The sequence below is a fragment of the Pholcus phalangioides genome, unplaced genomic scaffold (assembly GCF_987345545.1).
Source record: "Pholcus phalangioides strain wild (caught in Gottingen) unplaced genomic scaffold, Ppha-v1.0 ptg000011l_1, whole genome shotgun sequence".
NCBI classification, from domain to species: Eukaryota; Metazoa; Arthropoda; class Arachnida; order Araneae; family Pholcidae; genus Pholcus; species Pholcus phalangioides.
The window spans coordinates 49,306,064-49,318,606 of record NW_028301604.1 but is presented as its reverse complement, the minus strand read 5'-3'; the positions used below and the strand labels follow the sequence as shown (position 1 = coordinate 49,318,606).

Here is a 12,543-nt window from a genome sequence, read left to right as displayed (position 1 = left end):
CCGCTTGTTTGTGCTGAATGGATGCTATCCATTGCTATAGCAACTTATAAGATGCCTATACGCATTTACATCACCGAATTACTTTTTTAATTATAATTGGTTTGATATTTTCAAAAGGAATCAAGAATGTATTGAACTGAATCGACGAATTGCGCTGTTTGTTAAAATAAATTTTACTTTTTTTTTATATGAAAAGAAATTTTAACTGTCTATAATCCAGATGTCTTCAACCTATCAAGCATTTCGGGAAAAAGAAAAACTTTCCACTAAGCCCACGGGCCAACTCTGAATCCAGATTCACAACAGCTTAATTCAGTGTACAATGGTATGGGCCACCAGGGACCCGGTTAAACAGGGGCCCAAATTAATTGAAAATTTTTAACTATTCTGGATTCTTTAAATTTAATTAATTTATTTTTTTGCTTATATTTGTTACATTACGCCAACTTTTGAAAATGAAAATTAGGGAGATTTTCACACGGACCCGTATTTTATGCTAAAACCACTCCCTAATAAATACAAAAGGGATTTTTCTGAATAAAATAGAGATTTTCCACACATAAAAGTTTAAGCCTAGGGAATAAAATCCCTACTCAAGCATTGAAGTCAAATAAAATAGGGATTTTACACACATGGAAGTTAAACCCTTGGGAATAAAATCCCTATGCGAAAAACAAGTGAAATTGGAGACCAAAACTTCAAAATGGTGATCTAAAAAAATAAATATTGTGTTCAATCAGAAACGATGTGAACAAACATTCTGCACGAATGTTCCCAAAATCATCGGAAGATAAAGGAAAAATAAGCGTCAATTTTTAAAGAACACTGACTTTTTGTGACACTTGCTTGATGCTTTTTCATTTCACATGAGTGATATGATGTCAGTCTTTTCATCATGACCTATGTTTATGTCCGTAACACAACTTGTACAAAAAGGAAAAGTAGGCCCTTTTCTGGAACGTTTGATGAAAGGAAATTTATCGGGGAATATAATCTTTAAAATTGATTAAATATGTTTTTGCTTATCAGTATTCATGTTTTGTTATATCGCACGTACGTAACTTTTACAAAAAACATTTTCATCACATGCACGTCACTGTAAACTTCAATTATTCTCCAGGACTATTGGCTGCTAAGGTATTTCCCTGCACGATAAGACAAACAACTTTTCTTGTTACCATCAGAGGGTTTGTAAAACTTCCTTAAAGCCAGGTTTTCCTAGAAGCAGGTTTCTACAGCACGCACAGCGTAAAAATGCTGATTGGTAAAAAAACCCCTGAATTTCAAGTTTTTAACCAATCAGCGTTTTCACGCTGCACATGGCGCAAAAGTTCAACTCCTAGGAGCAGGTTACCTGCAACGTGTGCAGCATGAAAACGCCGATTGGTTAAAAAACGTGAATTTCAGGTTTTTAACCACTCAGTGACTTCACGCAGAGCGCACTGTAGAAAACCTTTTCCTAGAAAAACCCGGCTAAAAAAAGGAATTTCCCACTATTCCTCCATTAACGACGTGTGACGTCATTTCACAAGAAATTCCTTAGAGATTGTTTTCAGAAGCGGGGATTCTTTTTAAATGAAGTAGGGAATTTTTAAGGACAATTATGGATTTTTGTGATTTTTGTAAAAATTCATGAGATTTAAGAACTTTTCGGGATGTCGAGGGATGAAGCTGAAATTCGGGAGACTTGGCAGCTATGTTGTTATATATATATTTTATATATTTTTTATTCTTTTTTTATATATTTTATTTCTTTCAGTTCTGATCAATTTCTTTCAGCAATTAAATCTTCATAAAAATGAATTTTCATCGCTTATGAATAACGCACTATGATTTATAAAATGCATGAATTATTCATAAATGATGAAAATAATGATAATTAGGAGAATTCATGATAATCATTTAATTATAATAATGATTAATTGTTTAAAAAATTATAGATTCATCATGGGGGGGGGGGGTTTTCCGGGCTGTGGCAATATCGGTCTCCCCCATGTAAGCACTATGCATGTAGTTAGGGGATTTCTACGAATAGGCCCGACAGAGCAATGCCTATTTCCGGGACCGAAACCAGATGCTTTGGCAGTCAGGGCAAGGAAGCATTTTGGCACAACTCTTTGTAATGTTGAAAGGAAAATTTGCACCCCTCTGGTTCGGCGCCCCTACGGCCTCCAGCCCAGGGGCCTGGAACGATTATTTTTCCCGCTATAAATTTACTACAGAGAGGCCCGTGAAAAGTTTGGCCTGGGGCTCACCGCAGACCCCAGCCTAAGGGGTCTACAGAAAGTGGGAGCAATGCTGATGGCCATTTTAAAGCATGAGACTACTCGGGCATAGTTCAGAGCCTCAAGTGCAAAGAAGGTCTCCTATGCAGAACTGCCCTCAGGAGTGTGTGACAGGTGTGGTTGCACCGAGCCCTGCACTTATGGTAAATTATTGGGATTCTTGAATTAAGGAATTCCTCCCCCCCCCCCCCCCCCGGTAGTACTGAATTTTATCAATTCGAAAATTGTTTTTTTCATCACTTTTGGAAGTATTTTTTCCATTGAAATTTGACTTTTGAATTTTCGTTAATTCTGGTATTATTCCTTTCTTTAATTCGGAATTTCCATTAATTCTGAATTTTCATCAATTCCAGATTTTTTCTTCCATTAATTCTAAATTTTAATCATTGACTAATCCTGGAAGTATTTCTTTAATAAATCCTGGAATTATTTCTTTCGTTAATTCTGAATTTTCATTGGCATTCGAAAAATTATCCCCACAAAATATATAAAATCGGGGCAAAGAGGGTCCTAAACAGGTCTGATGTCCCACAATTGTTGAGATGCACTTGGCTCCACAATTTTTTTTTGCACCGGGCCCCGCATGTAGTAAGGGCGACCCTGCTCCTATCATAATGAGACTTGGTTGTATTTTTCGAGTGCAAGTAATATGATAGATTTAAAAGGAGGTTGTAACAACCTAGAAAAGCATTAGGCACTTGCAATGTTTGTGCTGAATGGAAAACGCGATAAATGCCAGGAAAAGGCAACCTGGAATCATTTGATCTTTGCCGCATTGCCATCTCCACTAGATAATACCTCCATGGTTTAAAATCAACTGTTCTTAATTAGGGATCCTTGGAGATCAATGAGCTTTGGTGAGAAAACAACTCATTTTTCTTATACAGTAAAACCCCTCTTAACAAACACCTCTCAGATGCTGTGACCCCTCTTTTACGGCCAAATAATAATTTACCCTTGTACGATAAAAGTATGCATTTGAAATCCCTGATTAATGGTCATCCCTCTTTTACCTCTTTTACGGATATGTCAGTAGCGACAACGCTATTTTAGAAATGAATTACCTTTTGAGTGAGACAATAATAGGGAAAGACCAACATGTGTAGACCCAAAATTGCAAAAAGGAACCACGGCTAAAGGCATTTCGGAACTACATGAAGTTCCTTCATCAGTAGCAAAGAAAAAATACTCCTTATAGCAGGAATTATTCACTGTTGTAGACAAAGAGTAGAATTCAAAATGAACCAACAACAAGAGCAAAGGAAGAGGAAAAAAAAGAAAAATGGCAGAGCCAATCACAAACAAGAACGTGATAGTGATGCTAATGGAGAAAAAATAATTATTGTAGAAACTGTTGCCAGATTTTTGAGTGTGCTGGTTAGGTCGTCGACCAACTGGTTTGAGTTTTTGTTGATGTGGAATAATTCGAAGAAATCCAAGTCAGACAGTGAGGGGCATTTTTGAATAATTTTGGCAGAAGAAAAGTCAAATTTATGGTTACAAGACCAGCAATGTCGGGCTATGGATGAGCAGTTAAAGTCTTGGTTGGTTATGTATCTTCTGTGCTAGTTTAAACAGCATTTTAAGGCACGTTTATAGTTTGACAATCCTTATTGGCATGAAATGCTGTAGATGCAACAGTTGTTGAGTGGGTCAATGGGATCTTTTAGTTTAGAGAAGCTGAGTTTATTGACGGGGAGAAAATCACAGAAAAATTATATTTTCGAAGGATTTTAGCAATGCGTTGGCTCGTTTTTGGGTAAAAAGGCAAAATGAACAAGTTTTTGTGTTCAGAATTAGGCTTAGTTGCAGAAGTATTTTCAATAAGTTTGCTGTGTCGGTTATCAATAAGAGAGCTGTGGTACCCCCGATCGACTGCTATTGCTTTTAGGATATTGAGTTCAGCTACAAGTAGCGTCATTGAGGAGTAGATATTAATGGCTTGCTTCATGTATGTATAGAACGAGACATATTTTTGTGCCAGAGGATGAGCAGAGAGGTTGTGTGGGGGTAAAGAAACCGCACATGGTTCATGAAAGACAGTGGTAGAAAAAGTTTGTTGGTTACGAGTGAGTGACCAATACGTCCAGGAATGCAAGTTGGTTATTGTTTTCTTCCTCTATAGTGAATTGGATGCAGGGGGTCAATGGAATTGAGGGTATTTAGAATATGGTGAATGTTAACGTCAGGTACTTGAATTTTGTGTTTACTTGACAGTGCATTTTTTTCAATGTTAGGAGTAATCCATTACAGATTAGGATCGAGAAAACATCTTCTCTCTCACTCCATTTTAATTTTATGGAGATATAACAAACAGATTTGAGGAGGAATTATTGGAGCATATCATGCCATACAACATGAAATCATTTTTAATTTTTGCTCCTTCCCCTTCAAAATAGGATCAAACTTTTCAGGATGAAGAGATATATATCTCCCCAGTGTTTGTTGGTCTTCCACCAACAAAGACTCGAGCTATTTTTAGTCCAGACCTTTACCTGGCAAAATTTCAACACATTTCAGAATAATGAGAGGCAATGAGACCGAGTGGCACGTATCATCAAACATGCCAACAACTAGCAATAATGGATACCCGACTGTGCCAAAACGATTGTGTGACATGGTTCTAACCGGAATCTGTTTGAAGTGACCTTGAACATATCTCGGGTAATACATAGCTCAAATTGGCAAAATGAAAAGACCGCCAAAACTGCCAAGAACACAGCATTGACATGATTTTTCTCTGCCATCTGGAACACACACTTGATCATGTAGAGAAGAAAGAGATCCATGTTTTTCGGGACCTCTGGGTCTTCGACCTAAGTGAAATCTCCCTCTAAGTGAACAATCATCTCACGAATTTAAAGTGTAATTATGTAATTAAAAATTTTATCAACTATCACGGAGCAACGATCAAATTAATAAAGATGTGAACATCCTCCAAATCAACTAAATTCACTGCATTGGTCTATCACCATGATAAGGGTCTTCATCCAAGTGATCCACGTTATCCCGTGTCAATCATCTCATGTGTATGAAGTGTCTTAGAGACTCACATGTGTCAATCACTGCATCAAATAGTAGGACTGTGACAAGCAAATCTATGTCCAGATCTGATATGTCTACGCTGCACTGTAAACTCTGATCGCAAAGGCAGGGCAAAAAAAAGTCCAATTTTTTTTTACAAAGTGCTTCTCTTTTTCATTCGTTCATATTTTTCTTTTTGTTGTGCACATATCTCAAACTTGAATGTTATTTAAAATGAGCAGAGCCACACATAAACTTAAGTCTAGCATTCACATCTTTTCATTTATTTCATGTTGATATTTGTTGCAAATGCAATTCTAAATATTCCTCCATGTTTTTTTACAATGTAAGCACTTGTGATCTTTTCCCTTTTTATTTTCCCCCTTAATTAATTGTTGTAATAAACACTTTGTTTTAATGCACTACCACTATTAATTCCGCCAATTCAATTCGCACATTGTCATTTATTTCCCTTTTCTTTCTTCCCCTATTTCAGGATCATCACCACTCAAGTAAGACATGCACCAATAATTAATTATTGGTGGTAGCATGTCCCGAAATGCTACATAGGAAATTATGTTGAACCACATAGGAATACTAAATGAACTGAAAAAATCTGGAGACACACACACAAACACATACATTTTTGGGGCATGAGGCATTAAACGCGTAATTTCAAAGTTTGTACTTACAGATATTATGGCTACAAGTGGTAAAAATACCCATTTGTTGAACTTTGGTTGACAAGTTGGTGCTTTCAGCCAGTGGGCGTCAAAAACCAGGTGCTATATATACTCTATCACACCCCCCCCCCCGAGAGAGTTAATAGAATTAATTTAGATATCATTATTTCTCTCACAAAAAATTTGAGTCACGCAGCCATAGGTGGATATAGACTTTAAAGTCTGGGGGGGGGGGGCACGATTATGTCAATTCATATATACACAAATTAGATCAGTCGACTCCAACTTTGACGCTAGGGGGGCATATCTGCACCCATGAACGCACCAACATTTTTAAAACACTTCTGATGCTCTGTTTTTCGGTTATATGTATTATATGATGATTTTTTAACTCTGGCTTGTAGACCTGCCAAAGATTCAACAGCCTATAGGCCCTGCTCTACAATGTGGGGGGAAGGTAATGTCCTTTCTATGGAAAACCAATATTGTTCCCAACAGAATTCCCTACTGCCGTGGCCCATTAGTCATCCTCCCACCTCCTCTATGAATTATCACGTGATCCTGAGAACAATGCTTTAGGGGAAAATTACAGATATTGGATATTGAAAGGACCGGACAAGCAAAGAAAGTTCTTTTTTGTTCATAAAGGCTAAATAGCTTTTTTGCTCCACCCATATAATGTCTGCTTCAACGTTGGCTGACTACACATTAGTCCCGTTTAAATGTGCAATATTGCGGTAGCATTGGGAATTCTAGTGTTCACTTGGTGACTTTTCTTTCAAGACATGGAGAGCAGTCATTGGTGAAAATTCTTAAAGCGGGTTTTAAACCTGCTTTTACTATTTCCCATGTAAACGGCACTATTGACATTGTTCTTTTTTCTGCTACTCACCCATTCATCCCATTCAGGGGAAAAAAAAGAAACCTGAGAGAGAAGAATATTGAATGCCACAGCTTCTCAATAGCTTACATTTTAAGGGAAAAACTGAAAAAAAAAAATCTATGGGAATCATAAAAAATCCATGACCTTCACTCAAATTTTATGACTTTTTCATGATTTTTCAGTGATGGTGGACACCCTGTTAGTATTTTGAAAACAATTTATTGTGTAAAGCCAAAGAGCCGGTACATATGTCTTAAATGGGTCCGATACACGTTATAATAGGTATAATAATTATAATATAAATTAATTATTTATTATAAAATTTGGGATTTGTGTCTTGTAACTGAAGTTGTGCGGTACATGAATGAAATATTTTAACTTTACAAAGTGTAAAGAGTAATTGAAGTCGAGAAAAAGTTGTATAAATAAAGAGAATCCTATAAACAGGGTTTCACTGTAAATAAGTGATCTCAGGAAATATATGATTTACTGTTCCCGATGGCTTCAAAAAAAAAAATGTCTGGAATTCAGAAACCCTAATTACGCCATTGCCCCTCACGACGCAGACTGTATGCAATAGACTGCAAGGTGATTTTCAATTTTTGATAGTGCACTTTCCCATCATGGGTGAAATTCACCATTAAAAGTCTTGAATGTTTAGTCACAAATACCTAAATAGTGAATTTTTCATATTTATTTATGAATTTTCGAGGTCATATTCTGTTGAAAGCTGATTCATAGTAGATCTTGATGCCTATTTTGAACATTTTCATTTTTTTCCATCTTAGTATTTCTCACGCACGCAGATCCTAAGTTTCTGAACTCCAGTCATGGCAAGTAAAAATAGACAAATATTGCATAAGATGAATAGGGGGGGGGGGCGGCAAACTTACTGGAAATCGTATAATGTCTGACACTTCTGGCAATATTGCATCCACAAAATATTCGATCCAGAAATTGAAAATCTGTAAAATAATGAATTAATAAAGTAAAACTTACAAAAATCATTTACTAAGTAAAAAGAAAATGTTACATCATCTCATGTCAATTAAATAAATATAAATTCCTATAAGAGCAATAAATATGCATATGTCTTGATACACCATGTCTCTTCTGTGATTGCCAACATCAACATAACTAAAAAAAATTTTTTGCATATCATAATATTACATACATTGGAATTTTTATTAAAAATAAAGAAGCAAATTAAAAAAAAAATAAATATAAATAATAGATGTAATTATTATTTATCTAATAAATATATATTTTTGGTCATCTTTTCAAAATTTAAAACTTCTAGAACCACTTAAATGAGATTTTCTGAAAGCATTTCACTGATTTAATGAGTATCTTGAGCAACAATGACTTTCCACCTTTATTTATTTATTTATTTAATATTGATTGGCCGAGGCCTATACAAGAGGATGCGGAATTTATATATGGCAAAAGTGACGATTGATGGTACGAGAGAATTCAGAAATCGTAATGCACTTTCCAATATTTGATGGTAGGTTGTTCCAGTCGATACTAGTTCTTGGGAAAAAGCTAAATTTGTGACAATCTGAACAGGCAAAGATGGGCATTGGGAATGATTTTTGGGAATGATTGAGTCTAACAGAGAAATGTGAAGGTTTGATGAACATTTGTGAAGGTTCATAAATGGTACAGTAAAACTTTGGATTAAGAGTAACTTGGTTTGCAAGTGTTTTGCAAAATGAGGTAACAGATTTTTTTAATAGATTTGACACGATAAATGAGATACATATTCCTTGCAATACCAGTGACATACCCAGATTTTGGTCAGTGGGGGAGCAAAATTCGGAAAGGCGCCATTTTTTGTTTTTGGTTTAGGCACAAACTTAAAATTATACATTAGAAGATAAAACTTGAAATTTATCAATTAAAAAAATCAATTGAAATTTGTTTTCAGTTTGTTATTTTTTAAATTAAATTGATTACTTTTCAAATGAATAATTTATTTTAATTTTTTAATTAATAAAAAAAATTTTAATTATATTTTATGCGTCGTGTACTTTCACAAATTCAAAAAATACAACTGGAAAATCGCCAAAAAGGTGGTTGGAAAAAATTTAGATTAAAATATAAAAATAGGAGAATAAAATAAAAAGAAAAAAAATATATTCTTTTTCTCCAGAGGTAATTCAAGATATGGAAGTGCTGAAAAATCTTCATGCTTCCACCCACAATTGCTTTCATCATGTTCCTCTTATCGTAAGCACATATCACATATACACTACTACTACTCAATTGTACATGTACTTCCAAAGCACGGTTGTAAAAAACTCAGTTTTTTTGGGCAAAATGGTGAAAATCGAATTTCCTATTTCCACAATCTCAACATATCTAATTTAAACATTCATGTCCATCCTTTATGTGTACATCTTACATTATGTCTAAATATACATTTTTGGTGCATGTTAAACAATGTATTTGATTAATAAAATTGACCATACAAGGGAATAATTGTTCACACATAAACAAACCGACTTCTACATAATTGTATCTGAACCTTGAGTTATATGCAGAATTGTAGCAAGGACATTATTTGTGGTAAAACAAATGAATTTGGATAATGAAATCAGGATGGTGCCTGAATTTTTTTCCTCCAAATTTTTCAAACTACAAAAAATGTATTCAAAAGTGTCCTGATTGATCAAAAATAAAACCTTTAGTAACCAGAACCCAAACTTTCAGGAGGTAAAGTCACATGCTTCTCTTTCTTGAATTCCTCACTGTTGACAAATATCCCTGCTTCATTAAATTAAATTCTGAAATATTTTTAAAAGAGCAGTAATAATTAAAAAATGATCTGATTAAGAGGAGATAGCAGTCATTCTGAGGATTCATTACTCTGGAGGTGTTTTCCACTTGTCCAAATTAGCCATTTTTGGGAACTTAAAACTACAAAATAACATGAATTATCATTAAATACAAATGTCAATAACATTATTTTATATTAATATCACTTTATGCAAGACAACCTGTCATGTTTAGCAACAGAATGCCTTTATCTGGCTGATGATTTTAACAGGATAATTTTAAGGGGGTTGAGCTTATATTATGAGCATCTTGGAAAAAATCAAGCTAAGGCTTATTTTCTGATTAGGTCTTATTTTTGGAGAAAAACTATACTTTTTGTTCTGTTTCACTTGAAAGTGTTCATTACCAATGTTCAATTCAAGAATCCCACAAAGCTATTTCCTTTTTGTTATGAGATTGTAGTGTTCTGTATGCACGTCTCTCAGTTCAAACCTTGATGTAACAATGTGGTATAAGGCTCCAGAGCACAAGAAGAAAAGCCTCAGGAGATTGCAAAAACAAAAAGGGGCATTTGAAAATAAAAAGAGGGACAGAATGGTGTGCGAAAGCAATCGAATAGGATCGTCATCTCAAGTTTACATTCTTATTCTAATTTTTTTTATTAATAAATTCCTGTTTATGTTTGTTTTGATGAGTGCTCACTATTTGAAGAACATAAGGTCACAACATTGGCGCAGCTGGTAGGATAGTGAGCAATAGATCTGACAATATTTAATGGAAAAACTTTCGTTGTCAGAAGGCGACATGAAAAGTGGAGAACTTTCGTTGTGAGGAGGTGACGCAGAGAACTTTCATTGTGAGGAGGCGACGCAGAGAACTTTCATTGTGAGGAGGCGACGCAGAGAACTTTCATTGTGAGGAGGCGACGCAGAGAACTTTCATTGTGAGGAGGCGACGCAGAGAACTTTCATTGTGAGGAGGCGACGCAGAGAACTTTCATTGTGAGGAGGTGACGCAGAGAACTTTCATTGTGAGGAGGCGACGCAGAGAACTTTCATTGTGAGGAGGCGACGCAGAGAACTTTCATTGTGAGGAAGCGATACGAAGAGCACTTGAAGCGTGTAGGAAGAATGAAGGAAAAGTGTGGTGAGCGTTTTTTTTTATAAGAAAATTCACTGTTTTTCTATTCTTTGAGGGAATAATGGCTTTCTTAGCCAGAGGCAATAAGGACTGTGGAGGACAGAAGGGAGACAAGTCGCTGTGGAAATAGGAGTTCAAAATGTTCTAGATATGAAGGTATTTCAACTCAAATCCGTAATAATGGAGGCAGAATGCTACAACAAAGATTTCATCGAACAGTTTTTAAACACCGTAATTGAGGAGAGAAAACAGATGGAAGCTAGTAAGGAGACACAAATGGAGTTCACACTCAGAAAAATTCAACTAGAAAATGGAAGGATTCATATCGGCGCAGCAGGTGAATCCCCGATTAACTCAATTGCAAGGCCAAGGCTAGAGCTACAGAAACATTTTGCAAAAGTTTGATCCCAAGAGCAACACGATCAGCCTCTACCTGGTGCTGTTTTCAAGATCATTTTCGTTCATCAAAAATACGGCCGGCAATCAAAAGAGAGAAACAAATCGAATCCCGACATACATCCATGCGGAAAAAACAGACATCTCACCTATAGAGAAAAAACCAGTCTATATATCCGTGCTCCCGTGAGGGTACGCAGCCGCCGATTTGCATACAGCGTCGGAACAACCGGTTCCCGCACGTGCATGGAGAGAAAAAAAAAGGAAAACAATCCAACAATATTAAGTCAACAATCAGTATCATGAAGATGCTCTAAATTAAGTTACGGCCCGGGCATAAAAAAAATTAATATTAGGCCCTTTAAATTAGGAAAAAAATGTGAAGTAGGGGCCAAAGGCGCGCTCGGTGTGCCCATCGTTAAATCCGCCTTCAGTTACGGCTCGCATGCACGTTAACTGAGTTTTTATCAGCCTGATGACAAATTTTCATCTGATTTGGAAACCCTTGTGTTAAACTAAATGTTGAATTGCAGGATTCTGTGATCTTTTCATAAATAGTTCTCCTTTCGATCAAATTTGGGGGTACGGTTTCGTGCTGAGATTTAAATCCAGTTAGAAAAATAGTACGAATTTTATTTGTCGATAGATCGCGATTTTCAATCGGATAATTTTTTTTATTGGAAGTAAATTCAAAATACATGCGAGCTTCTTTAACCTTGGCCAGCTACAAGAGTATTCTCCAAAGCGTATTAATAATACGCTTAATACGTATTAATAATACACTTAATACGTATTAATAATACGCTTAATACGTATTAATAATACACGTCTTTAATACGCGCTTTGGTATTCTCCCGCTGCGCGTAAGTTAGTTTCTGCACGGGCTCTCTAATCGTCATTTCAAATAACATTTACAAAAATTAACAAAAGTAACGATAGAACAAACAACAAATGTAACTTGCTCGATGCTCAGAGAAAGGAATTTGGCCCTTAGGACTAAAACTTTTTAAAACAAATAAAATACAGGATCAATTTTAAAATAAGATGAAAATGAAAGAACGAGTGAGCACGTGGGGAAATAAGAAAGAATGGTAGTATAGGGGGGAAAAATTCTTTGTTGTAAGTACGCCTTTTATGCTAGTTTTTTTTCCGACCGGCTTTTCCATAAAATGACGATTCTTTAACCAAGGAGCTTACTTTTTCCAAGCGCCTTGAAATCAAGTTATGCTGACGTCACACGGTATGCTCCCGGGAAGATAAGATGCCTTCGATCGTAGTTCAATGAAGGGAGGGAGAAAATTAGCGATATTGAACAGGTAAAGTTCCTCCTTGAAGAAAAGAAAAACACTGA

The 12,543-nt window shown here is 35.7% G+C and overlaps 1 protein-coding gene across 4 annotated transcripts in view; it reads right to left on the bottom strand.

Moving 5' to 3' along the window:
- Window positions 1-12,543, bottom strand: part of Ask1 (apoptotic signal-regulating kinase 1) — a 606,402-nt gene that overhangs the window by 358,664 nt on the left and 235,195 nt on the right. For all 4 annotated transcript variants that reach the window (XM_089239611.1, XM_089239614.1, XM_089239612.1 and 1 more), the window contains one exon: window positions 7,769-7,840. In XM_089239611.1, the coding sequence (XP_089095737.1) occupies window positions 7,769-7,840 (72 nt within the window). The remainder of the gene's footprint in view (window positions 1-7,768; window positions 7,841-12,543) is intronic.